Raw genomic sequence first — 25,435 nt, 5'->3', positions numbered from 1 at the left:
TTTGTTTTGTTACAGACCGATAGCTAGCTCTACTGGTAAGGTGGTCTTGACATAGCAAACAGACATATCACTTCCCCGTTCATTATTCCATCTAGGCTCGCTCTTCCTAGTGTTAGGCCCGGGAGACGAGGCCTTTGTATCATTCATCCAACAATGAACACGCCAAGTTATGAGCAGTGGACAGCGAACATATCACGTCAAACTCTCGGAGACTAGAGGATAGGAACACCATCTATTGAAGCAAAACACAACCTGTCTGACCACTGTGTCCGGAGCGCTCTCCACATCCACAATTCCGGCCCATCAGCTGCTCTAAACACCACGTCAAACGCCTCACAGACACCAGCCAGAGACAGACCAGGCTAAGAAGAGATACAACCAACAAGCCTCACCATACTCCATTTGACCGCCCATGTATGCATGATCTCTCTTCCATGCGCTCCCATTATACAAACAGAGAGTTCCGTTCCATCTCACAGACCGGTCCACCCCGACGATGTTGAAAAAGGGGTTTGCTCGTGCGTGAGGGAGAATGGGGGAGAAGGAAGAAAGAACATCGAAAAGACAGAGAACTCCCCCAAAAATTCAGCGACGAACAACAGCCACTACCCATGACACCACAGAAACTGTATCGCACCCACCAATCATCCCTATCCTTGCAATGCTTTAAGAGAGAGAATAGTCGTGATGTTGTTCTGTTCATTCAGTCGTCATCTCCAGTAAGCACACGAATCGTGCTCCCACTAATAGCCTCACCTCGACCGCCCATACCCCTGAAACCCAGCCCAGCAGCAGCCTTGCCCACACCAGCAGCTCGCCTTGAGGTCCGAACACCACGCTCGAACGTTCTCTTTGCCCCGGCTGCGGCTCGACGGACAGAATTAGCAGTGGTAGGACGCCTTGAAGTACGGGAAGTCTTTGGCGCAAACTCCATGTCGACATCATCGTCATCATCATCTTCGGAATCGGTGAAGAGCACGGAATCTAGTTTATATCCTCTGGGGACATCGTTCACTGGTTTGAAGTTAAGCTTAGACTGTGTAAGTTTCTTTGAGCTAGTGCGATTTGCGCTGCGAAGAGAGGCAGGCGTGATGTTAGGAGAGGAGGGCGAAGGTGATCGAGCGGATCGAGCGGATCGGGTGGATCGGGCGGATCGAGTGGACCGAGATGATCGAGCAGGAGTTTTCGGGATCGTGGACGTTGGGAGACTCTTCCTGCCCTTGAATGTTGGGAGATTGCGCTGGAGAATGGAAGGGAGCAGTGAAGCTCTATTGATAGGCTTCAGAGCACCTGGTCTGGGTACTGGCTTGGGAGTTTTGTGCTTGATGCTGACTGTAGTCTGCCGTGTTGACTTGAGGACGGGTAGAGAACGGCGAGATGCTTTGTGGACGATCTTAGAGCGTCTTGATGACAGAGTCATGGAGGAAGAGCGGCGGAGCGCGCGGTTTTCACGAGAAGCCTTCTGAGCTTGGAGCTCAGCTGCACTCTCCTTGGCTTTTACCTCGTTTGCAGCAGTCTGTGCAAGGGAGTTCTTTGCTTTGGTCAACGCCGTGGTAGCAAGAGAGGAAAGCTTGCGCTTCTTTGGCGAGCTCGGGGTGCTACTGGAGCCTCTGGAACCGCCCAACATATCTTGAATCTTACGCTTGGTACCAGATATGATTGAAGACGTCATTGTCTTCTTGTCGCGGTTGTAGTCTTTGGGCTTAGGCCCAAGCACTCCACGGCAGGATTCTGTACCGCATTTGCATAACTGAATATTCTTGGAGGAGAATGGACTACAAAAAGTGTCAGTGATGGAACAGACGCTGATCTTCAACCTGAAACTCACTCAAAGTTGTAGTCATATGTCAACTCTTCCCCACTCATGATTCCTCGAGACCCGGCAAAGAGTGCCATGCGAGGGTCCCCACCAACCGTCCACTTAATCATCTCGCAATTTGGCTCACAAGAATGATTAACGAAGCGAGCGATAGTCCCACGAGTGGCATCGATAATCATCTTGTTATCGAAAGACATGAGATAATAACACTGGGATTCATCAGTCAGTAGGTGGGCGAGAATTGAGAGAAATTCATCACCAACCTTATCCTTTTTATAAACGTATTTCATACGCCTCTCACACTCGCCCTGAGTAATGATTTCACCCGCATATTCAACAATGATTTGGTGGGGCTCAAAACATCTCATAGCTCGCACTCCATAACCGCGGTCTTCCGTCTCCATGACTTCCACACCATAATCGTACCGATTACCTTTTGCCCGTTTCTTGAGCTGTGCGAATGGACGATTGCCGCACTGCTCGGGACTGAGTGGACAGTTGGTACTGTCACATTCGTAAGACATAATACGGTTGTGGCAAGCTTCCCCGCAGCCGTCTTCGGGGGAGCAGTAACATTGAGACGAGTCTTGCTTCTCACGCTTCCACTGAGCAGACGCATCACCAATAAAGCGATCTAGACACGATTAGCACCTACAAATATGCAAACTTGACCATTTATCACTCACTCTTTTGCAGTTTAACCCAGCCGTCGACCTTTACCTTTCGAGGCAGCGGATTGTAGGTGTCGAAAGGTAATTTGAAATCTCGCCACTCGTTTTGTGGATCTACGTTTAGCATGCGCTCTCCAGCGAACATAGGGAGAGGAAGAATTTTGCTCTCCTTGGCCTGTTTCGACCTCCTCCTTGCCCGATTTTGGCTCTCCTTTAGTCGGGCGTCGAACTCCCGATGCTGGCCCAGGTACAGCCCTTGCGCAAGCCATTTCTTAGTTTTCGGCTTCACAAAGTCCTTTTCTGTCTCCGTCTCTGAGTCCTCATCCTCTGGGGTTGGTGCTGCGGAGGCACGTGCGCGCTTCTTCGGCGAAGACTTAACCAGTGCCTGTTGCGACTCTTTCGTGCGCTGCTCGGCCACACTGCTTCTAAGAGCATGCTGCACCCTTTGTTTCCCTGTTGCCAATAGCTCTTGGCCTTTCTGCGCAACAGCTTCGCCAGCCGCAGCCAAGTTTCGAAAGGCCTCCTTGCGGAGGTCTGTCACTCGCGAAGACCTACGCCGCTGGGCCGCCTCGGCAGCTTCAGAGGCAAGCTGCTCTTCTGCAGGATCGCCGGAGTCCCCGTCCTCAAGTTTGATCGCGCCGCCCTCAGTGGTTTCCATCAGTGAGTGAACGGCACTCTTCGGCAGCGGCCCGTGCAAGACATTCTTGTGGTGCTTGTCCAAATACTTCGTCGGCGTGTGAATTGCGGTGCCCGCGAGGATCTGAACGTTGTACGTGGAGACAGCGGCGCGAGTGCTCCGTGCTGACCGCCTGCCTTCGCTCTTTGGCACCTCAGGCGTGGCCTCCACCGCGAGATGCGCTTCGGGATGCGCTTGGGGATGCGCTCGGGGCGTGGAGACGTCGTCCCGCGCTTCTACGGGGGTGTCCATCTTGTGCGTGTCGGATAGGACGCTGGCCTCATCGCCGTGGCTCGTTGGGGGTGTCGACGTTGGGGGCGACGCGCTGATGGAGCGGGAGGCCGGGAGACGGTCCGTCTGCACGGTGATGTTGGAGAGGGTGGAGGATGTCGACGAGGGGGATGTGTCGCGCCCAGCCATGGTGCTGGTGGGTGAGGCGGGGTGGTTGTGGGCGAGGAAGGTGTGTGCTGAGGCCGTGGACGCGCAGAGGAGGTCCAAGTCTGGCGGATCCAGGCCGGCTACGGGGTGACACTTCGAAAGTTAAGACGCGACAGACGACCAATACTGTAGAAAATGCCTGTAGTCGGTCGGTACGGGCTGCACGAAGCAGTGCACCGCGAATTGACGGGTGTGCGAGCTCGGCACCGAGATGTGGTGTTCGATATGGAGCGTGTGAGGGAGGCAGAGCTCGGAAGCATTTGAGGTAAACATAAACCGCTAGTCAGCCAGCCAATTAGGCTATTCCTCATCCGCTTGTGTCACCACCCTAGCATGCCGTCCATTCCACCACCTGCGCCAATTGATAAACCGCTGCATATGTCAGGGTACGTTGGCCTTCTGCGCTGGAGTCGTCGTCGTGGGGCGGGTTCATTCATTTATTGCTAGGTCTGCAACCACGTCGAGCTAGCCTCAGGCGTTGCCCATCCCACCTCCACTCCCACGCCAACAGTGAGCAGCCCAACTCTCCATATCCTACTTCGAGAGCCCCGCTGCTGGTCACCGTCGCCACGTTATATATACACATTAGAGAACTATTTGTGATGACAATTATACAGTGACTCGTGAAATAGGTTCAGGGCTTCCCCTGACAAACCATCTATGCTGCTATATCTTTGCCAGCATCATCTCGCAGTGACCTCTTGGGCCCCGCCCTGGAGCTAGGACCCTGGAAGCCCTGCGAAGCACGAACGTCCTGCATCTCGACACCTCCACCTTGCTGCTCCGCCGTCAGGGGAGCACTACGCTTTCCCCTCCGAGGACCAAATCGCTGGTCTCCCTCTTCATACTTTCTCTTAAAATGCAGGTATGTTGGCGGTCGCGGTCGCAGCAGTACCACGAGCCAGTTTCTCAACAGAGAGCCTTGATTGAATGGCTTGTGTCTGTCCTTCTTCAGGAATTTATGAGAGTTAAGATATTCTCGTGTTGTCTCGCCTCGGCCCATCAAGAACAGATGATAGACGGCCAGACTAAACAGATATGGCGTTCCAACAACTGCATAAATGCACATAGCGAACGGAACGCGCCACTTGTTGATTGCTGCTCCGAAAGTCGCGTGGTTCTGCTGGCGCCAGACAAGGATGTGTGCAAGGCTGGCGCCCAGCAGGAACAAACCCAGGATCGTGCCAGAGGTGACAAAGACAAAGAAATAGCGGTAGTTGCGGCGTCCGACGCAATTGTTTAGCCAGACGCAATGGTGATCTTGAGTTTCAATGCAGTTATCGCAGACGCGACAATGATGGGCGCGCGGCGGGCGCCAGATGTTGCAGCTTTTGCAGTACTTAGTCGGCACCTCCATGGCAGAGTTTGGAGATGTCGCTGACACGACCATGGTCCACTCAGTGGTGGGTGGTCCAAGATTTAATGGGTCGTCATTAGGATTAGGTGGTGGAAATGGATGTAAATTACGAGGAAGAATCTATCTTGTCAGCATACTGGCATGGCGGGAATTCATTTTGGCGCTTACTCCTGGATCTGTAGCAGATGCATGAAGAAAAGAAGAAATACAAACACAAAACAAGTAGCCGAAGAGAATGGGTATCGCAGGAGAAAGGTGAAGCCATAACCATGGCGCTCTGAGAAGACATGTTAGCGGGTTCATTGGTCTTTCCATGAATTGGGAAGACTTACGAAAACGTAAAGAAGAGAGCAGAGGGAACAAGGATCAATATTCCCGTTGCAATATTCACAGGCCGGTCCCGGGCGTTCTGAAGTCTTCCTCCCCAACAAAAGGCGGTATTGCCTGAGAAATAATGGTAGTTCTTGCCCAACTCTCTCTTGACAGCCTCTTTGGTGGCCTCTTTTCTTGTCATGCGAGGAGAGGATTCGGCCGATGCAAGCTTTTCGTGTCCTTGTTGTGGTCGCATCTGGGAAGATCTTCCTTCACGACTGGGTAATATGAAGCTCGATTTGAACGAGCGCGGAGACTTGCTTGGGGTTGGAAGCTTGCCAGAGTCGTTTTTGTGTGCCTTTGAGAGATCCAGATGCTGGGGTCTTGGCCTTGCGAGAGGCGTGATGCTCTCCCCCCTGCTCCGCACCGTCTCTGCACCTGTGGGCGTCGTATTTGCGGTTGTTCTATCGGGCATGTCTCGGTCGGTAATATCCGTCCCTCGGGAGGGAGGAGGGTGGTCAAGGTCGTGATGCAGTCCAAGCGGCGGAACGGGGTTCCTGACTGTTTTGTTTGATCCCGAGCTTTGACGGTACGGGTTGCTCCCAGGGTCGCTCGCGCCTTCTGAATACATCGAACCGTGGCCAAGAAATGACGTCGGCCGTTGATTTCGCTGTTGCTGCAGCCTTTGCGAGCTCATGGGACGAAAGAAACCAGCCGCTGCAAGTGGGACGTGTGTTCTGCTTGCAGACGTCGTGGGGCGGCTCTGGCCTCCCAGGCTTCCGGCCACGCTCGCGCCCCCGATGCCGCTCTGAATACCTCCTCCTCGACGCGATGGCGGGGCCTGCGACCATCTGCGCTGGTTTCCTCCACCCCCCGACTGTGCTGTCGCAATAGAAGAGGGCCGCGACGGCGGAAGGCCCGGCTCCCCAGCAGGTCCACTCATGCCCAGAATGCGGCTCCCGGTGGAGTTGCGATTGTTCAGGTTCGGCTGCATGGTTGCTGCGGTGTGTTCGGGGTCGTCGGGCAATGGGTCTGGAGGGGTGCGGTCATATTGTACGACGGGAGCAGGATTCGCGAGCGCATTCGGCGACGCAGGTTGGTCAGAGGGTGGTGTCGTCATTGCGAAAGTGAGGCGATGATGGTCTCAAGAATATTTATCGCGCAGCAATGCATGACATCGACTCAGGAAGGGGGGAGATTCTGGGTAGTTTTGAAACTTCCCAGGGTTGGAAGTGATGTGAGAAGTGAAGCGTGCTTAAAAGAAACTTGGCTGCAGGACGTGCCGAAGCGAGCAGTAAGGAGCGCAAGAAGGGCAGAGGGAAGAGGGAGTGGCGACGTGAAGGTGTCAATGAAGGGAAGGCCGAACGCGTTATAAAGCCGTCGGCGACATGTCTAGATGCAGGGCTGGAGGTATATTGTCCTAGTTAAAAGGGGCGAGAAAGTTGATACTGTTCTGCAAGGTCCCACGGCCCGTCCAGGAACACTAGCACATTTCCGGGCTAGCAATTCTCCGGCCATGCGCCGCGAGAGTCAGTGCATGACGGCTGACATAATCCTCATCGAACCACTGCACCACTGCACCACTCGCCAAAAGCCCGCAGGCCGTCATTCATCACCCGTCACCGCGACACCACACACCCTGCCCCTCTCCGCTCCGTCCGCCCATCTCTGCGACCGCAATCAATTAGAGACACCATGTCGTCCATCGTTGGCCGAGCCGCATTCCGGGCCACTCCCCGCCTCCGAATGAGCCCGACTACCCGCCGCTTTGCCGAAGCCGTCGATGATCGGGCCGCGAGCAAGGAAGCCCTCAAGCAGGGTGCCAGGCGCAATCCAGAGCTCTACGTATGTCGCGAGAAGGTGTGAGCCGGAGACAGAGGAATTGGAGGCTGACATGAGCTTGACAGATCCTGGGAGTAATCATGTGCGGTGCCTTCGGGCTTGCGGGATGGCATTTCTGTAAGCTGCCTTTTGAATACACATCCATGGCCTAGCATCTTTCCTCCTGGCGTGCAGTGCCGTTCTTATAGAAAGAGCACTGACCCAATTGCACAGCGCGGTCACCCACCTCCTCCTCTTCCGAGCAACCAATTGCACAGGCGCCCGGCAGCGAGCCCTGGAAAGAGGGTGGAGGCACTGGAAAATATCAGTACCACCCCGGTGGCGACCCCAATGCCCCCAAGAAGGACGCTCCTTCAGCATTGAACACTGTCATTATCCCTAATGTCACCCTTCCAAAGGTGGGTCCAGCCATACATACATGGCGCCAAGACTTTTGCTCTTGATTACTAACTCACAATCAGTCTCTCCACGACCAGTTCAACAAGTGGGGCAAGGATGGTTTCTAAACCAACCCCTCATTAACCCTCCGCTTTCTTTACCCTCAATTAGAGAATCATGACGGGTCCCCCCGACTTCCTTTACTGCGGTGGCCATGCAAGACCTGTAGATAAGCTGAGTCCCCAAAGATGTATCAAGTAGATCAATTCGAGTCCATCGAAAGGCCATTCCCTCCCACCTTCCCACGTAAATCCCTCTATCATTAAATCCAAAGTTGCCTCCTAATCACCTCCAGTCATCTGTACCCTTTATCCCTTTAACGTCACTATACTCCATCTTTGAGCCTACTTTTTATTGGAAATTCCAAGCCATCTTGAACAATTCAATTCCCTCACATATACTATAGGCCATTTCAATGCCGCCTCAGCACTAGATTACAGCCCCACCACCACTACACTTAGAAAAGCACTCGATCTCCACACCCAACTCCAGTCATCCAGTTTCAGACTTCTGACTCCAGCTCCGGTGAACAAGGATGGCTCTTCTCTTGTTGGTGTCCGCGTTTGATCCGGTGTACTTGTGCTTGCGCCCGTGGGAATCCCAGTCCAACTCAGAACTTGTGCCGTTGAGTGGATAGCTGGTTCAGTGTTCGATAGCGAACCCATCGCGTTAGTTAAAGCAGAGACGGCGGGTAGAGGAGTCGTCGTATATATCCTTAAGCTCCCATCAGTGTCGGTAACGGTAACAAGCTTCGGGGCGGTAGCTGGCAACACTGGAACAAGAGTTTGGAACGTCGTTGTATAAGTTTCCATATTTCCATCACTATTTGTACCCGACACGACCTCCGTCGTAAGGCTCGGACGCATGGGCACCAAAGTGGCATAAACCGTCGTATACACACTAACACTGCCATCGGTTTCCGTCACGCTAATAGCCTTCGAGGTCAGGGTCGACTGCAAGGGCAGGAAAGTTTCGTATGTTAAGGTGTACACGGCTGTGCTTCCACCCCCGTTTGTGGAAGTGACTTCTTCGGTTACGGGAGTCGGCATGACAGAGACTAGGGTAGGATATACCGTCGTCTCAACCTTCACCCCTCCGTCTGATGCCGTGATGGTGTTAAGCTGGGAGATTAGGGTTGAGATCATTGTTACTATGAAAGCGAGCTCGGGCTTCACTGGTGAAGACGGAAGAGGCCCGGAAGAAGGAGCGTCGTTCCCTGCTTGCGAAGACACTGGTGGTGGCACGACTACGATCGATGGCAATGGAGAAAGAATCGCAGGGTTTGAAAGCAGAGGTTGAGCAGCGGGCTCAGAAGCGTGGCTCAACGGGACATTCCCTGGAGCTGACGATATCTGAGATAGACGTTCCGCATCCGGAGTCGAAGCTGGAGCTGGAGGGAGAGGAGTAGATGACCCCGCAAGCGTTATCCTAGGAGCTTCTTCGGTAGTAGCAGCCGGAGGAGGAGGAGGAGGAGGAGGAGGAGGAGGAGGATCCGATTTCGAAGACGTCTTCTCTGGCCGTTCAAGCACGACACTAGAAGCCGGTTGCGTAGACCTCACCTCACTCTTCTCCACCACTGTTGTCTTCTCCGCCAACGAGCTCGGCCCCGCCCCAGCCTCTGCCTTCGTCTTAGCTGGCCCTGTCTCAAAACTCGTCACCGTATCCGTCAAAAACTTAACCCCACTTACCGCAACCAGCGGCGCCGCTTCACTTACACCACACACTTGCATAAACAATTCTCCCGGCATAATGCTCTGAAAAAACTGATGGTCACCGAACCAAAGCTCGAGAACTGCGCTGTAGAACATCCCGCTTGGATCCCCGGCATCGGTTTTGATGGGGCCCCATGGCCCAGATGCCGTCCATGGTGGGTGCGAGGTCAGCGTAATGGAGTGCGTGCCTGTGAGGCAGGATGAGGATGTGGACAGTGTGCCGGTCCAGGAGACTTCGGTTTCGTAGTCGCCCCAGCGAGTGGGGTAGGCTCTATGTGCAGGCTAGTCAGTTCTCATGAAAGATTAAATAGAACAAAAAGGGCGACCACGCACACCGTTGAAATGTTCCCGAACACATCAGTCACGGTTGTAATTCTGGTTCCGGCTTCGTTTGTTGGTATTGAACTTACTCCCGCGGGCAATTTGTTGAATATCGTCGTTGTTCGCGTTGCATTTGTTCCATTGTTAACTATTACCTGCACTGTTGCAGCAGTTATTGTTGTTGCGGCGCTGAAGGAGACCCAGTTGATCTGATTTACGTATGGCGGATGCCAATTACACTGTTGGTGACAGGAAGAATTTGTTGTTGGGAAGGGCGGCCCGGCTGTTAGAGATGTGGGTGACTTAATCTTGGATTTAAGTGTTGGTGATGATGATAAGGAAGAGGAAATGCATATAACTGGAATGATGTAGAGGTAGAGGAAGAAGATATGAATGCACGCAAAGGCTTTGAATGAGATCTCCATGGCTCATTAACTTTGCCTCTGGGTCTATGTATTGTGTAGCAATGAGAGAATCAACGACAGCAGCAAGGCTAAGAACTTTCTAACAGAATTCTCAAATGCCCCGTAACATTCTACCATGTGCTCTCCCTCATATTTAACATCTCTCTCTCTCTCTCTCTCTCTTCCACAACCCTAATTTCAGTACTACTGACCACCAAAGAGGCTTAGCCATAGGTTACCCGAGAACTTTCGCCTTTACAGCTTGAAAATTCCCTATTCCGGCGACACTGGCTTTCGTGTGTGATGGTGAGTGGTGGTTGTGACGTTCATATGTTGTGCGAACCGCAGTTTGTGCGTTTTGGCCCCTCGTTCGCGTGGGACATGCAAGCTAGAAATAGAACGACTGGCGAAAAAGAAAGAAAAATGGCCTCGGGTGAATTGGAATTCGGAATTAATCAGGCTGAGGGGGGAACGCTAGGAATTGGTGGAAGAGAATATCGATGGATGTCGATGCAGAAAAATGTTCAGGTTGTTGAATGGGCTCTTTCAGCCGGCTGCTTATGGTATGAGCACTTAAGTAGCAAGAGTAAGAGTAGTGTACGGTGTGCACAGCGTACGGAGTAGGTAGGGTGGGCAACAGATTTCTGGTCATTGCTTGTCTTTCCTGCGTACGGATGAAAAAGAGAATATCTACATGTTCGCGCACGAGCATCACGTGACATAGTTACGTGATCCTTCTCGCGCGATAACTAGTATCTAGATCGTAACGCTACTGCGTACAGACACTGGCAACTTTCTGTTTTTGTCCAAAGAGTTGCCTTCCGTACTAGTTACCTCCCTCCTGTCCGTGCAGGTCTATCTGATTACGTTCTGCCTATACCCTACCCCATTTGTTAGGACTTGCCCTAGTGATGCCGTACGTTAGGATAGGCTAGTTCTGTCCTGTGAATAACTCTGTGAATAATGGTCTGTCTCCTAGCGGGGGGCCTTAAGCCATCATTGATACGTCAGGATCTAGTACGGGTCTGTAGAGCGTTTGAGCTATCGTCGTTCAGCCTCGTGCGTTTGTCCTGTGAATGTTTGGCGGTGTAAAGGCTGTTCGTGTGGAATTCTGTGGCGGAATAGTGCGGAATCTTTCCATGGAGAGGTGTATATAAAAAGGTCTCCCCTCTCCCTTTGCCTTCTCTTCTTTAGCATCAACTGTCGCGTACAGCTATCCGTCTATATATATCCTTCTGCTGTGCTAGCTAGGAGGTTGACCTTTTGGCAAACGCAACATCAACTTTACAAACCCTATTGTACAGTCCCCTGGCTCTTTTCTCTTTTGTACGGTGCTAACAGTAACAGATCCTCCCACACGCACATGTCTCTCCAACCCTCCAACTCCAACTCCAACGCTGTCAGCGCGGGCGTTTTCAACGTCCTCGTACAATCTAGCGGCACCGGGCGCATTCGCGTCACCCTTCCAACTAGTCTGCTGCTAATCGGCAGTTTATGCAGCGCCTCTGCATGAACGTACGGATCTTTTAACTTCTCTGCTCCTCATGCTGTTCACGTTAGCCTTTAGCACAAAGAAGAAGCAGAGAAGTTAAAAGATCCGTACGTTCATGCAGAGGCGCTGCATAAACTGCCGATTAGCAGCAGAACTAGTTGGAAGGGTGACGCGAATGCGCCCGGTGCCGCTAGATTGTACGAGGACGTTGAAAACGCCCGCGCTGACAGCGTTGGAGTTGGAGTTGGAGGGCAACAGATTTCTGGTCATTACTTGTCATCTTTCCTGCGTACGGATGAAAAGGAGAATATCTACATGTTCGCGCACGAGCATCACGTGACATAGTTACGTGATCCTTCTCGCGCGATAACTAGTATCCAGACCGTAACACTGCTGCTGCGTAAGGACACAGGTACTTTTTTCTCGCTAATTGTACATCGTGGAATTCTTTGCATTTTACACATTACCGCAGCCTTCTACGTCGTATACACACATACATACATACATTTTAACATGGTCTTCGCCCAAGCTTCATATCAGCACCTTTAGCATTATGCCCCACATCAACACAGCCCCCAATCCCCATCGCTCCAGCCTTGCGCCTTTCACAGCAGCGCCAGTAAATAGTGGCAGCCCCTCCGAAGTCCGACTCGCGCCCAAATTCGTCGTAGCTCCCGGCCCACCTTGTCCTCCTCCCCTTCCACTACTAATAGATGCAGACGCAGTAGCCGTCGCAGTAGCCTCGACAATCATACTAGTTTCCCCGTTAATCACAACGACGGTCGGCAAGGCTCCTGCTGGCAATGAAATTGTCGTCCCATCTACCGTAATAACTCCTCCTGGAGTCAACGTCTGTCCACCGATCACATAGCTAATGCCCGTGCCAGGAGCTGCAGAAAATGTAGACCCTCCGATCGTCAGCGGAGGAGGCGTGATCTGAGCCTGAGTCTGCACCGCGGGATTTGCGAGCGTGGAAGTAGCGCCGTTGATGACGACGAAGGATGCCGAGGGTCCGAGGCTGACTGTAGTTCCGTCGATAGTAATAGTTCCTCCAGGTGTGAGTGTTTGTCCGGAAACGACGAACGTCGAGCCTCCAGGGCTTGCAGTGATAGGCGTGTTGTTGATTGTTAGGACTGGGGGAGGTGTTGTTATAGCTAGAGCGTTCGAAAGCGTAGAAGTGATGCCATTTACGATAACAAAGGAAGCAGAGGGTCCCAGAGCAATCGTCGTGCCGGATACGGTGATAGTGCCGCCGGGAGTAAGCGTTTGTGTGCCGATTACGAAGGCGGAGGAAGATATTGCGGTGATAGGGTTGTCGTTGAATGTGAGGACTGGTGCATGACTCGGTGCAGGAGCCCCCGGATTAGCGCTTTGTGGTATGGATTGCTGGGCTGGTGCTTGGCTTGGTGTTTCTGGGTTTCCGTTTTGTGGGGCGGATGGTTGTGCTGGGGAGATGACGGTAACAGGGGGGGGAGCCAGGCTGGAAGGATTTGGATTCGAAGGGGGAGGAAGTAGTGAAGAACTCGGAGGGGGCTGTTGCTGGACAGGAGCAGCAGAAGTGGGGGCTGAAGGTGGACTCGCGCTGGACGCAGGTGGTGGAGCCGGGGTATTCGAGGACCCTTGAACAGCATCCGCCGTCGTAGTCGCCGGACTGCTCCCAAAATCCGTCGTTGTCTCCGTCAAGAACCGCACTCCGGAAACTGCTATCAGTGGTGCGGTCATGGAGAAGGCGCAACTCTTGAGCGCATCCTCATTTGGTGCATCTGTATTTAAGCGCGGGTTGTAAAACGGCTCCAGTGTTGGAGAATAGTAGATGCCTTCTGGATCTGTAGCATCGGTAGTCACCTCCTGGAGAAGACTTGTTGGAATAGCTGAATGCGGTGCAAGTGTGATGACTGATCCTGTTTCAGTCGAGCATATGCCCTTTGTTAATAGCGTTCCGGACCATGTTACGAGAGAATCGTAGTCTGCCCAACCTGTTGGATATGCTCTAAACTAGGTCAGCTTAGCCCCTTTGCAATTAGAAGATAGAACTCACACTTCAACAGTTCCACCGGCGAAGCTGGTAACTACCGTCGTCCGTGTCCCAGCTGCGTTCGTGGGAGGCGGCGCGATCCCTGATGGTAGATCATTGAAGATTGTAGTGGTCGAAGTTGTATTCGTGCCGTTAACAATAAAGACAGAAACCGTCGCAGCGACAATTGTCGTTGAAGGAGAAAATCTGAACCATTGAAGCTGCGATCCGACGGGGAGCTTGAACGCGCACTTTCCGGTTGGACATGTAGATGGAGACACTGAGGTCGATGTAGCATTTGTGGTTGGAAAGGGTGGCGCTGATGTTATTGCTACAAAGGCGTCAGCGACGTTGAAATGTGGTGGAAGCAAGAGGGGCGAACTGACTTGCTGCACAGGCCGACTCGAACAGCGCGAACGGAAGCAAGAACAAAAATGATGGACGAAACATAACGAAAAAATTATAAAGCGCAAAGCAATACTATCGCATTTACAAAACCAATAGTCCGTGCCGCTCACTCACAGCAGCAGGCCTTCTCCAATTCATATATCCTCGTTGCCCTGCCCTCGGTTCCTAGAAAATCCCATGAAATCTCCCCACCTCTTTTCCAAAATCTCACATCTGACTTGCATATGCCTTGCGAAGCCTCCCTCTCCTGGTCGAGCACCCTGTCGCGTTGTCTCAATCCTTCGGCAGGGTCCAGGGAACGAGAAGGTTTGTCGCGGGACCAATCGTATGCTTGAGCTTTTCCGGGGTCGGGCGCTTCGGGCCTTGCTGCATGCAGGCTGCAAGCACACTGCCGGGGGATATAAAAATGGGTTTTCATGGGAGGCTCAGCACTGCCAGCTTCGAGAAGTCGTAAGTATTAACAGAAGTGGAGAGAGCTATCGGATGAGATGGTATAGATGTTAGTAGTCATTGCTATCTAGAATGGAAATCGAAAGACTTAGCAGAGGGGATAAAAGGGATCCGCTCCATACCTCCACAGTCTGTGAGAGGGCTAGATCCAACCGGACGCCAAAGGATCAAGAAAGTCCGATGGCGTGTGTTCGCAGGATTTCCAAGGCGCTTGGACATGCAATTCAAGCTGACGTACTCCACCAAACAACTTGAATCGATAAAATCCATCGAAGCCATAATGCAACACCTCACAAACGTGGTGCAATGAGACGAAAAGGAGAGAGTGGAGGTGCATGCGTCAAGCGTCGCTTCTGAACATCTGTTCTAAGCCACCTTTTTGAATTTAGCACATCAAGATGCTAGTTCCAGAGGGCGATGGAGTCGTGTTACACAAAACAATTATTTTCAGGAGGCAGAACGATACTGACGCCATTCTTTTGTGCAGACGATGCAAACCCAAGCAAAGCCCTTGGTTCGGTACTAAACGTGATTTAGAAACCTCATGCCTTAGCCCATATCTACACCATCTTCCAAAGTTCACACACCAGCAAATAATCACATGCAATATAAGAGACATCAAGAGGTAAAAAGAATGTATTCAGTGAATCCCAAAAAATCTCCCTATCCGTGCTATCTAAAAGAATCCTTTTAAAATTAAAGATTAATTTTTTCAAAGGAGTCTTGTAGCCGGAACGTTTCGGGAATCCTAGTAACCGGGCAGGTGTGTAAGGAGTTCGTAAACAAGGCACTGGCTATCCGTACAAGAGCCCACCAAAGACAGGCCACACGATGTACATCCCACAATTCCATCGGTTTTTTAAGAAGATACATCGTAAAGGAAGAGATGGTGGTGTAGGCAAAGCCGCGCGTGAGGATCGTGGCCGGGACAAGTAGTTGGGTCATGGTGACGGACCTCACCGATATCAAAAGGCGTAGGTAGAATCGAAATCATTTCGAAGAGAATGTCGGTCCGGATAAAATTTTTGTGCTAAGGTTCCGGGTTTGTCCAGCCATGCTCCCTCGGAATTCAGTAAATCGTTAATTAATTTACTAAGTGCAGCACTGGGAGCCAGTGCCGGGCATGCGCATGACTGAGCACTGAGAACCAGCGACAGTCCGCATGACTGAACACTGAAAGCCAGTGCTAGTGCGCATGATGGAGACCTGAGATCTAGATCCAAGCATGTTTGATCGTTTAATTTTGTTTGGGGGTGTTGCAAAGAGTGTTGTAGCTGTAGGAATGATTGAATGTTCTGGTAGGTTGAGAGAAACATATTGGCCGCCATCATGCGCATACTTATAGGCATTTCAATTCTTCAAACTGACTCTAGACTTCTTTGAGAGCGCCATGAAAGGCTTCTCTAAAAGAATCAAAAGGATGAAGCTGGGCATCTCTCACAAAGGAGTGGCGAAGAGAATCCTCCTCTATCGGTGCCAAGACTCTTACTATTGTTCACCTTACTATTATTCTCAACGCCAACACATATGGCGAAGGCCTTCTACCTGGTCGAGCTGATTGTCCACGAGGATACGAGTTAATCGTTGGCATGTTGGGTGCATGCAAAGGGCTTGACAGCGTTTACAATAATATGTCTATAAAATTTGGGTCCTTCGAAGCTCGTTCCTAGAGCATTTCTTCATCAGATACGTCGAGTTGCGAAGTCTGCCATGGCATCCACGGAAGCATTTGACCAAGGAAATACATGTGTCAGAGCACATATTTACAATGTGGCGTGGTGAATGGCTTCCCTGGCAGTCTTCTTCTTGTGGTCTCAGGCCGAATTCGACATGTCGAGCGAAGGCTTCCCTTGACTTTTAGGGCTTTCGACAGAATCCTCTCCAGGACAAAAACCATTGGTCCTTGTTGCCGGTGCATGCGGTTTACTGATCTTTATCGCTCCTGGAAACAATATCCTCTACGGTGGGGACTTCATCAAATGGAACCGAAAGCCAATACGATAAGGGGCGTGCTGCAATGCCAGGATAAAGAAATCTTCGATCAGATCCGGAAGTTCGTGGATAAATTAACTTGCTAAAGAGATCTTGTTGGCAATATGTGTGATTTGAGAAAGTCTGCCAGATGTCGTATTTGGCTTTACATGTCAGGTGGTGGAGCGTAGAAGGTAGGAAAGCCGTGTAAGTTCAACGGATCGCTGAAATCAAGCATGTTGTCAATCCTGCTGTTGACATTGCTAGTCATACTGCTCATCCACATATCCATTGCAGTATTGTTTGATGCGGGGAGCATATTTTGTTGTTCTTGCATAGTACTATCCCACAGAGTCTGTTTGACTAGGTCAGCGAAATAAAACAAAAACGCTGAGAGGTTGCGCTCACCCAGTCAATCTCCGAAGGAATACCCGGCATATCAAGTGAGGAAGCTTCGGGAGGCGGCGGCCATGTGCCCCAGATTTGTGGGGGCAACTCCTCAGCGGCCATGCTAGGAGTAAACCCCGGAGGTAGCTCGGCGATATCTTCCCAAAGGTTAGCATTCAATAGATGTGTTGCAGGCACATACGTACTCTGTTCCATGCCATTGGGGATTGGATTTTGCAAGGTGATCCGAGGTCCCGCAGGCCCAGAGCATTTCTTAAGCATTGCCTGGACCATCTCGGCTCCTCTGATTGACTCCCGAAATCGATTTGGATGATTTGCCCAAATTTCATAAGTGTTCTCAAGGATACCCAGCATCTCAGCTATCCGTGTCGTTGGCGTGCCTTCGAAATCTGGAGATGATTCTATATTGCGGAGGTGGTTGAGTTCAAGACAAACGACCATAGCGGCCAGAAGAAAATCATATGTCGAGAGTGAAGACATGTACCACCACACTTTTTGGAGTTGCCCTCCTGGTCGACAAGCTTGGAAAACTATGTTCTGGTAACGTAGGATCTCGAGAGAAGCATCCACGCAAGTCTTCCTAGAATCTGCGAATCTGGGATCAGACTGACCAGCGGTGAGGTAGTTGCGATGGAGCACCACTCGAGTCTTCTGATACAGGAGTTCGATGTTAAATCTACTCATTATTAAGACTGGAGGGTCGGTGATACACTGGCCCATCGGGCGCACTCGCATTCCTTCAGGCACTAGGTCGTGGGCTTCCTCCAAGCGTTTGTCCAAAGCAAGAATGGTTGAATGCCGAGGAGGAATGCATTTTTGGGACAGCTCTGCCGCCTCGGCGAACACTGCACAAACTCTACTCTTTGAGATAGTATATAGTCCGGGGGTTATCTCAGTTTTCGGACGATCCTTTGGTAATTCGGTCATATTTATCGATAGGTCGGTGTCATAGAGGTTTCGCGGCGCTCGCACATCACTTTCGACTCGGCGGATCATGCTAGGAAGACCGACGGCAAACGCGATGAGGCTATCCATCATGTTTAACACATGCCAGACACGCCTCCGCATCTCACCTTGGAAGGGTGACATACCCTTGAAGTTGCTCGGATCGCGGTGGTAGCCCATTCGCATCGCCACGCGCACCACAACACCGTTCATGAGGAAAATCTTGGAGTGGTGATCATCTCTTCTAAGAAACTCGCACTCGCCATATATCATCAGAGTCTCAAGGGTATATGGTTGGGACTTTGCTATATCTGCTAGGACCATCGCGGAAGACGCTAGCTGTTGATATCTGTCGGCCGCACTGGCTAGATTGTCATTCTTGTCAAAGAGAGAGCCAGACGAGCGGTCGTATGCAGCGGCGTGGGCATGTAGGCCTGGGTTCCGGGGCCCTAGGATGATTCCAAGAGCCATTGCACTATAAAGGAGCGCGATCCACATGACCGGGGTGGAAGAGGAGTCTTTCCAGAACTGCCTATATTCTTCCTGGAACGTTGGCGCATGTATGATGTAGAGAAGTGGATCGGCTGAGTTGAACCAAAGGGGAAGCAGTCGGTCAACGTCATCCTTAGAAGGCATCTCCTGGATGAGCATAGCTTTAGTGACGGGTCTAGGTATCCCAAATGTCACAGTTGAGCGAGCACTGATGTCATCCCAGACTTCCTCATTTGCGTCATCTTCACCTTCAGAGTCTTCTAGGCTATCCTTTACTTCCTCAATCTCCTTCAAGATCGAAGACCAGTGTCCTGCCCCGACATAACTGGTTTCGGTACCAGCATGACTGATGCGAAGTTGGCCAAACGAGTCGATTTCCGGTTCTCTATTCACCTCCACCTCTGTCTTGCAGCTTCTATTTCGTTCGTTTACTAGAGTGTCGCCTTGCTCATGGGTCTTTTGATTTATCAGGTTGACAACCAAGGTCTCCAGATTCCTGATCCGACCTCGCATGTTCTGAGCCTGCTTATTCCTCGGAGGAGGGGGTACATATTTGCAGGACTCGTGTCGCGACCGCTTCGAACACTGGTCGCACACAGGATGCTCGCGATTACACTTCAGCTTGCCTTGCCGACACGGTGTACAGCTAAGCTGCGGCCTCGCTCGTTTGATAGGTGGACGGGCAAAGATCTCCACAGGAGGCGTAATAGAAGTTCCCGTACTCAACTCGGAGGCATTCGAGGGGCTTGTGTCTGTCAATTCTGCCATTTCGGTCGTAAACATCTGGATAGGCACGGGAGTTGTTGCCCGCTATACACATGCTCGTCCGAGAAGAGATGCCCGATGGCTGACTAAGAACTGGCGTCGCTGCTGGCTCAAACATCCTGCCGTAAAGATGGATGAGCAGTTCCAACGCATTGGGCCTTTCGGGCAAACCTCTACACCTCCGCCGCCAGCAATGGCCACCAAGACACCCATAACAAGCATTTTACGAGTGGCTTCAAGATGCAGAGCTCCATTGCTAACGCCACAGTCATTTCTGAAGTGCAGTAACCCCCAAACACCGCCCCGCTGCTGCTTCCATTCTGCACCGACCCCTCCACCGTGCCTTCCCGAATTCGCATTTGCATTCGAGTAAGGCAAGCACGCCATGCCCTTTCCAATGTGGGAGCTGACTGATCGCAGCATCGATGGCGTTCTCGTCCGAAGCTCCGACCCTCTCCCTCGTGCCCACAAAGCCCTCTCCTACCTCCAGTCTCAGCGCATACCCTTTATTCTCCTCACTAATGGCGGAGGCAAACACGAGTCGGACCGTGTAGATGACCTTGCCAAGAAGCTCGAGGTCCCGTTAGATACAAGCATGTTTGTGCAGAGCCACACGCCCTTTGCTGACCTGGACGAGTACAAGAACAGGACAATCATGGTAGTTGGTGGGGTCGAAGACATGTGTCGGCGGGTGGCAGAGCGATATGGGTTCAAGACAGTCGTGACACCAGGTGACATTCTAACAGCGTATCCCGCCGTGTGGCCCTTCTCCCAGCAGCTCCTCCCCTACTACGAGACCTTCTCACGACCTCTGCCTGCCCCCATCGATCCCACTTCGCCGTCTACCTCCCTCAAGATCGATGCCGTCTTTGTGTACAATGACCCCCGGGACTGGGGACTGGACACCCAGGTCATCAAAGATGTACTTTTGTCACACCAAGGCATTCTGGGAACGCTCTCTGAGAAGAACGGAAACACTGCTCTGCCAAACAAGGGCTACCAACAAGATGGGCAGCCTCCACTCTACTTCTCCAACCCAGACCTCCTATGGGCCGCAAAGTACCATCTCCCACGGCTAGGACAAGGCGGCTTTCGGGAAGCTCTTGAGGGTGTATGGGCAGCGTTGACAGGTGGAGAAAAGAACGGCGTTGAGTTGAAGAAGATCGTAATCGGCAAACCGCATCGGCCGACATACGAGTTCGCAGAGAAGCGACTAGTAGCTCACCGAAAGCGCCTTCTTGAACAGAATGACGACAAGTTAAGAAGCTTGAAGAGGGTCTACATGGTAGGGGACAATCCAGAGAGTGACATTCTAGGCGGCAACAGCTACAACAGCCCGCATGGCACAGACTGGGTCAGCGTGCTCGTCAGGACTGGCGTTCATGTGGCTGGAACAGTGCCAAAGCACACGCCGCGGATGGAAGTCGGAGATGTCTGGGACGCCGTGAGCTGGGCAGTAGGACAGGAGAAGTGGGCACTATGAGCGATTTTCTCTTCTCCGGCGAATCCTTTGACCCATTCTCTCGTACTCAAGCGAGGAGTTGGGGTGCCTTGCTTGCATGCGTCCTTGATGGTACGTACCAGATTCCAGATTAATTAACATTTTGGATTCTCGACGATGCTCTTACACGTGTCATTCCGATTCCCGCAAGATCGGGCCGACACTCGGATCACAATCTTTTTCATTGTTTTAAGTTTAGGTATATTGTCTGACTGCATTTCATTTCACTATCTAAGGCTTGCTCATTAATTCCTAAAATTTCCCAATTACACTCACTTTCGCTCATCCCAAATCACATTCGTCACCTGGCCCAAGTTCTCCGCCGTCGCGACCCTGTCTCCAAATTTTCCCGTCTTCACATCCCGCATCCACACAACTACGGAGCCAGAATTCTGGTTTCCTACTGCAACCATTGAGCCATCTTTATTCAAGCTAAAATGTCTCGGGAAACTTCCACCGCTTGGCGAAAGGCTCTGGAACGTCAACTTGCCGTCTTCGCTCGGAGTAAAGGTCGTCAGTGAATCCGAAGGGATCTTTGTTGAATTTGATGGGTCGGGGTTAGGAACGCTGAATATGGTAGCATTGCGGTTGGACGAGATGATAAAGCGGTTGTCAGGCGACACAACGATTTCAGCAGCACGGGTGCCGTTTGGTTGCGGCGTGGTGCCGTAGAGTCCGATATCTTGGATGCGCGTGAAGGTCAATCCGGATGTGGCGTAGTTGACTTTCCAGCTGACGATCTTGTTGGCGAGCTCATGGATGACGAAGAGATAGACGGGCTTTCTGCCGTAGGACATGCCTGAGGGCGACCAGAATACGGCGTGACGCGGACCGGAAGCAGCGTCCGCCTTCAAAGACGGTTGTTCCGTGAGTAGAGAAGTCGCCGGATCGATTTTGTAAATGCGGACAACATCAGCTCCCAAGTCAGGGAAGAAAAGATACTCCTTTGTGGGATCAATGATCGCCTCATGGACATGCGATGCTTCCTGTTCTGGCCGTGGTCCTGGAGGTGTGCTGAAAACGAAATTCTGGAGCGGAGTGAGTCCACCTACGGTGCTAAGCTTGTAAGTCGATACGGCGGATCCTCCATAGTGCGCTAAGGCTAGTGCTTTGCCGTCGTTGTATATCTGATCTGAGACGGGACCCTGGATTGTATCGACCTTGGAAGCCGCCTTGAGACTCCCATCGGCGCTGATAGTGAGCGTGTTGACAGATGCATTTGGGGTCGAGAATCCTTCATCCACGCAGAACAGAGTCGATCCCTCGAGATCGAGCCAGGTTGGTGCACTTCCGCACTGAGTGTTCACAGCTACGGCTTTGAGGGAGGCAGAGTTGCGGCCGGCTAGATCGCTCAGCCCGCGATTTATTTCGAATGTGGTTACGTTTCCGCTATAGCTGGCTGCATAGAGCTTGACTGCCAACGAGTGGCCTGCCATTGAGGCATAGAGGAGAGTTCGAAGAGCCATTGATGGTATTTCAACTTTAGGGAATCGAGCCGATAAGAATAAGGCTATTGCGGTCGTGCACCGAGATTGAGTTGTGTCAAGATGGTTCCCTGTCAGGTCAAAGAGTTGAATGACGACGATGGGTGCCCCAAGGAAGGATAACAACAAGGGCAGAGGAGACCCTATATGCAAAGGATTTACAGCGGTTCCTGAAGTCCCAGCAACCTTAATTGCCCATCCAGGCGCTTGGTCTTCTGCTCCGTGTTAAATTGGCCCCGGCCCTCGCATGCAGCTCAAATATATTCGCATGGATTCCAGTAATATAGCCTAGAGTTCTTAGAACCCTGACCGCAAAATTCCAAAGAAAAGATATGCCGGGGGAAAGGGGTTTCTAAATCCTAGAGTGCAAAATTGGGACGTTGGCCGGAGGGGACTTTATTCTTATTGGAGGATTTGATGAGCGGGGGATCTACAGTTGGGGTTCGTCATCTATCTATCTTGTCCCATCGTGGAATTGAGCCTGGATTTCGCAAATTAAAAGGCTTTTTATTTTACGATGTTGGAGCCGCCCCGGATTTGGGGCAAGAAGTCCTGCGTTGTGCTTCGTGATATTGCTTGGCTCAGATAGGATTGGTATGGCATGAATTGCATGGTGCATGCATGGCTGCACGCAGCCTGTCATGTGTTCTATGGATAATTGTCAGACGGGAGTACGGGGTTTCAGGTATTTGGCAGCGGGAGACTATCCTGGTCGGCCTGATTTAATGTTGTTGTTAGAGGAGGAATTGCCTCTGGCAGGTGCGGCGCCGACGGGTCTGGGGTCCGCTCGGCGGGCCGTTCGAAACGAGGTGCAAATGCCGACGTGAACTGGCGGAGTTGGTTCGTCATCGGACGAGGAGTTCTTCATTGAGCATCTTATGTCCACGTTTCATCTGCGAAAACGATCGGCAAGTCGTATTGATCAACCAGGCAAGAGAGGTGGATGGGTGGGATCACGAGGGAGACACTGATGGCTGCACAGCAGGTCGTTGTGCCTCATCGGAGAAGCACTTTCCTCCCCTCGTCGTATTATTGAACACCTCGGCTGGCAACCTCGAGATCTGAAGATGGTGCATTGAGCTGGCGATTTTAGTGACTCAGTAGCCTTTTCTGCTTGTGGATTCACACTCGTTGATAGTGCGGGACTCAATGATGGCTTTCATTCTGTACATATTTTCCCGGCGATTTTCTATGTTGTTCTCTCCCGGCTTGCCCGTTTCAAGACGGCAAAGGCTTTTTGAAGGCTACTGCTTGGCAATGTTTCTCACACCGAATAGCGTAGATGGACGCCAAAGCCAGAACAAGGCTCTTGAGGGCAATGGGCGGTAGGTAATGGAGAACACTTCAAGATGCCCAACAGAGATCGCGACTTAGGCAGCGCTTATCTTTCGATTGCCCAGTTCTTCAACCTCGATTCTCACATCCCAGGACTCCCACTCTCTCAAGAATGAGACTGAGGATGTCTCTCTTGGCCTTATAACATCTTCTAGTGAGAGAAACGCAAAAACCAAAGGCACAGATCTTCGACATCACCATCTCAATATCTCTCTATTCCGTAGAACGCTACAGTGTCCTTCATTCTCTCGTTTCTCTCCTAGACAAGTTGTGAGAGAGATCCTTAGTACTCTTTCGCCTTACCTCTCTATACAGCATTCTAGTTCTTCAACACTCAGCTAGAGGGCTAGCTAGGCGATTGGGTGGGACTTTACCTCCCATAAGCTACGAGACTCTCTCTGGACCTAATTGACTACTTGCATTGCAGCTTGGGGTATTTCTCACACTTCTTCAATTGGTACTCTACTGATTCTGTTTCAGCCGTTCGTCCTCTCCTCTACCGCGCCCCCACGACGCGAACTTCACTACAAGGCCCAAGTCCACCAAGACTTAGCCCTCTACAAGTACCGCTATCTGATATCACTGTGGGTGAGGACGAAGCACGAGACGTAGTCAAGGTAGGAAGCCTGAGCTGCCCTTTCTCTTACTTCTTCATCTGCTTTATCGGAATAGGTGAGGTAACATGACTATCTAAGTGTTTAAGCCTGAAGTCAGTCTTATCGCCACCTTTGATATCACAACCTGAAGAAGAGTCTCAGATTGGGAATAGAAGAAGATAAAGCTTATCCCTCAGATTTGCCAAGGACTCGTAAGGAGACCTTCCACAATTCAATTGGAGAATGGAGGGCCTGGACCTTCTTCTCCCCAATTATCTGAAACGAAAACGTGTGGCTGAATCAATCGAAAAACCGGATGAAGAGCGGCCGAGAAAAGTTCGACCACCGCTAGAAATCTTGGTCCTAGGTAACAATGACTGTGATAGTTGGGAGATAAGGAAAGGACGCGGGTCAAAGAAAGATCCCCTCACCTTCAGCCACTGGAGGAGTAGTGATATCAACACGATCAATGCGGGAAATAACGACCTAGTCGTCATCTCTGACAGCGATGTGGAGGGAAATGATCGTCCCCTTCAAGACAACACTGCTCAACGTCCCCGAGGAGGCAGTGAACCACACGCTGAGCCCGAAGCATTTGCTTCGGAATTTTGGAGCCATTACCGAGACCAGAATATCAAGCCCAAGATCTGTGCTAATGCTCTTCGTAACGTACGGAGCGAGGAGATGCAAGACGACGACCATGATGATTGCATAAGCATACTTGACGATTGTGGAAAATATCCACCTTCGAGACCTCAACGAAAACCATCCGTTATCACGATCAAAGAAAAGGTGGGAGAGGAACCAAAAGAGTTAACTCCGGGCCTTTCTTCCTCCCAACAAAATGAGGTCAGCGAAAACCTTGACACTGGACATTCATCCCAAGACTTCGACAAGATTCCACTGGATACTACTCTTAAGGGGGCACAAATTGAAAGTCTAGAACCGGGCTTCACATTCCTGGGTGAACGAAGGTTTAAATCCACATCGCCACGCGATCAAGATGTTCAACAGCTTCCTCAAAAGGTATCAGCCCGCAATGCCCAGCCAAGAACACCAGAGCAAGACGCAATACTTAAGGAGAAGAAGAGGCTCTTCTATCACACTTACTGGAAACAGTATATTCCACTCATTAAGAGAAAGCTTTCAGCACATCATCAACGCGTGTTAGGTAGCCGAAGATTTTACGAATGTTGGCTTTACAGCGGCCGACTGCCAAAGAAATCTCGAGCCATTTCGGTTTCCATTAGGTTTCAACATGACGGCGATATCTACAACATCACAGTAAACATTATGTTCGTCGCTATGCTCCTTGAGGGTATCATGACTGATAAACACAAAGAAGGAATTATTGAGAACAAATGGCAAGCTAGCCACCTCTGCAGCAACTGGACGTGTTTGAACCCGTACCATGTGATTCCAGAGCCAGGCGTCATCAACAACAGTCGGAAACAATGCTACAAGCCTGACAGTGTGGCTTGCTCTCATATTCCGCAATGTTTAAAACACCTCAAGGTCGATGAAGCATCGCTACTACCTACTGAGCGGCCATAGCTTGCCAAGCATTAATTCAGGCTCCAAGGA

At 51.3% G+C, this 25,435-nt stretch overlaps 8 protein-coding genes across 8 annotated transcripts; 3 read left to right on the top strand and 5 right to left on the bottom strand.

The window, feature by feature from the left end:
- Positions 1-254: 254 nt before the first annotated feature.
- On the bottom strand, positions 255-3,827 carry BDR25DRAFT_345011 (uncharacterized protein). The gene is made up of 4 exons (XM_033693999.1): positions 2,506-3,827; positions 2,083-2,453; positions 1,829-2,028; positions 255-1,775 (listed from the first exon to the last, which is right to left on the bottom strand). The coding sequence occupies exons 1-4, from the start codon at positions 3,584-3,586 to the stop codon at positions 704-706; spliced, it is 2,724 nt and encodes a 907-aa protein (XP_033544082.1). The 5' UTR covers positions 3,587-3,827; the 3' UTR covers positions 255-703.
- A 435-nt stretch (positions 3,828-4,262) lies between these two features.
- BDR25DRAFT_235378 (zf-DHHC-domain-containing protein) lies at positions 4,263-6,267 on the bottom strand (the record flags this gene model as incomplete). The annotated part of the gene is made up of 3 exons (XM_033685509.1): positions 4,263-5,081; positions 5,130-5,238; positions 5,294-6,267. The coding sequence occupies 3 exons, from the start codon at positions 6,265-6,267 to the stop codon at positions 4,263-4,265; spliced, it is 1,902 nt and encodes a 633-aa protein (XP_033544081.1).
- A 628-nt stretch (positions 6,268-6,895) lies between these two features.
- On the top strand, positions 6,896-7,832 carry BDR25DRAFT_305666 (uncharacterized protein). Its single transcript, XM_033690456.1, has 4 exons — positions 6,896-7,118; positions 7,181-7,232; positions 7,329-7,513; positions 7,577-7,832. The coding sequence occupies exons 1-4, from the start codon at positions 6,969-6,971 to the stop codon at positions 7,619-7,621; spliced, it is 432 nt and encodes a 143-aa protein (XP_033544080.1). The 5' UTR covers positions 6,896-6,968; the 3' UTR covers positions 7,622-7,832.
- A 5,464-nt stretch (positions 7,833-13,296) lies between these two features.
- Positions 13,297-14,006, bottom strand: BDR25DRAFT_69850 (uncharacterized protein). The gene is made up of 3 exons (XM_033698933.1): positions 13,883-14,006; positions 13,521-13,827; positions 13,297-13,470 (listed from the first exon to the last, which is right to left on the bottom strand). The coding sequence occupies exons 1-3, from the start codon at positions 13,944-13,946 to the stop codon at positions 13,389-13,391; spliced, it is 453 nt and encodes a 150-aa protein (XP_033544079.1). The 5' UTR covers positions 13,947-14,006; the 3' UTR covers positions 13,297-13,388.
- Positions 14,007-16,461: 2,455 nt separating this feature from the next.
- BDR25DRAFT_376125 (uncharacterized protein) lies at positions 16,462-18,957 on the bottom strand. Its single transcript, XM_033697425.1, has 3 exons — positions 16,919-18,957; positions 16,734-16,870; positions 16,462-16,680 (listed from the first exon to the last, which is right to left on the bottom strand). The coding sequence occupies exons 1-3, from the start codon at positions 18,951-18,953 to the stop codon at positions 16,492-16,494; spliced, it is 2,361 nt and encodes a 786-aa protein (XP_033544078.1). The 5' UTR covers positions 18,954-18,957; the 3' UTR covers positions 16,462-16,491.
- Positions 18,958-19,128: 171 nt separating this feature from the next.
- Positions 19,129-20,418, top strand: BDR25DRAFT_234947 (HAD-superfamily hydrolase; the record flags this gene model as incomplete). Its single annotated transcript, XM_033685492.1, has 2 exons — positions 19,129-19,304; positions 19,356-20,418. 2 exons carry the CDS (start codon positions 19,129-19,131, stop codon positions 20,416-20,418), a joined length of 1,239 nt encoding a protein of 412 aa, XP_033544077.1.
- Positions 20,419-20,708: 290 nt separating this feature from the next.
- On the bottom strand, positions 20,709-22,335 carry BDR25DRAFT_336034 (3-carboxymuconate cyclase-like protein-like protein; the record flags this gene model as incomplete). Its single annotated transcript, XM_033693067.1, has 2 exons — positions 21,859-22,335; positions 20,709-21,778 (listed from the first exon to the last, which is right to left on the bottom strand). The coding sequence occupies exons 1-2, from the start codon at positions 21,878-21,880 to the stop codon at positions 20,709-20,711; spliced, it is 1,092 nt and encodes a 363-aa protein (XP_033544076.1). The 5' UTR covers positions 21,881-22,335.
- Positions 22,336-24,094: 1,759 nt separating this feature from the next.
- Positions 24,095-25,405, top strand: BDR25DRAFT_376118 (uncharacterized protein; the record flags this gene model as incomplete). Its single annotated transcript, XM_033697424.1, has 1 exon — positions 24,095-25,405. One exon carries the CDS (start codon positions 24,095-24,097, stop codon positions 25,403-25,405), a length of 1,311 nt encoding a protein of 436 aa, XP_033544075.1.
- Positions 25,406-25,435: the final 30 nt, after the last annotated feature.

Source organism: Lindgomyces ingoldianus, assembly GCF_010093535.1.
Source record: "Lindgomyces ingoldianus strain ATCC 200398 unplaced genomic scaffold BDR25scaffold_30, whole genome shotgun sequence".
Taxonomy (NCBI): Eukaryota; Fungi; Ascomycota; class Dothideomycetes; order Pleosporales; family Lindgomycetaceae; genus Lindgomyces; species Lindgomyces ingoldianus.
Note: the sequence above shows the minus strand (reverse complement) of the source record. Positions and strands in the feature narration are given on the sequence as shown.

Coding starts and splice junctions, on each gene's coding strand:
- BDR25DRAFT_345011 (XM_033693999.1), bottom strand. CDS start 3,586: ATGGCTGGGCGCGACACATCCCCCTCGTCGACATCCTCCACCCTCTCC. Junction 2,454..2,505: donor CTGGGTTAAACTGCAAAAGA/GTGAGTGATAAA, acceptor AATCGTGTCTAG/ATCGCTTTATTGGTGATGCG. Junction 2,029..2,082: donor ACGTTTATAAAAAGGATAAG/GTTGGTGATGAA, acceptor GATGAATCCCAG/TGTTATTATCTCATGTCTTT.
- BDR25DRAFT_305666 (XM_033690456.1), top strand. CDS start 6,969: ATGTCGTCCATCGTTGGCCGAGCCGCATTCCGGGCCACTCCCCGCCTC. Junction 7,119..7,180: donor GGCGCAATCCAGAGCTCTAC/GTATGTCGCGAG, acceptor TGAGCTTGACAG/ATCCTGGGAGTAATCATGTG. Junction 7,514..7,576: donor CTAATGTCACCCTTCCAAAG/GTGGGTCCAGCC, acceptor ACTCACAATCAG/TCTCTCCACGACCAGTTCAA.
- BDR25DRAFT_69850 (XM_033698933.1), bottom strand. CDS start 13,946: ATGTTTCGTCCATCATTTTTGTTCTTGCTTCCGTTCGCGCTGTTCGAG. Junction 13,828..13,882: donor CGAGTCGGCCTGTGCAGCAA/GTCAGTTCGCCC, acceptor ACGCCTTTGTAG/CAATAACATCAGCGCCACCC. Junction 13,471..13,520: donor GCCGGTGGAACTGTTGAAGT/GTGAGTTCTATC, acceptor CCTAGTTTAGAG/CATATCCAACAGGTTGGGCA.
- BDR25DRAFT_376125 (XM_033697425.1), bottom strand. CDS start 18,953: ATGTTTACGACCGAAATGGCAGAATTGACAGACACAAGCCCCTCGAAT. Junction 16,871..16,918: donor CCCCAATGGCATGGAACAGA/GTACGTATGTGC, acceptor ACCTTTGGGAAG/ATATCGCCGAGCTACCTCCG. Junction 16,681..16,733: donor TTCCTTCGGAGATTGACTGG/GTGAGCGCAACC, acceptor CTAGTCAAACAG/ACTCTGTGGGATAGTACTAT.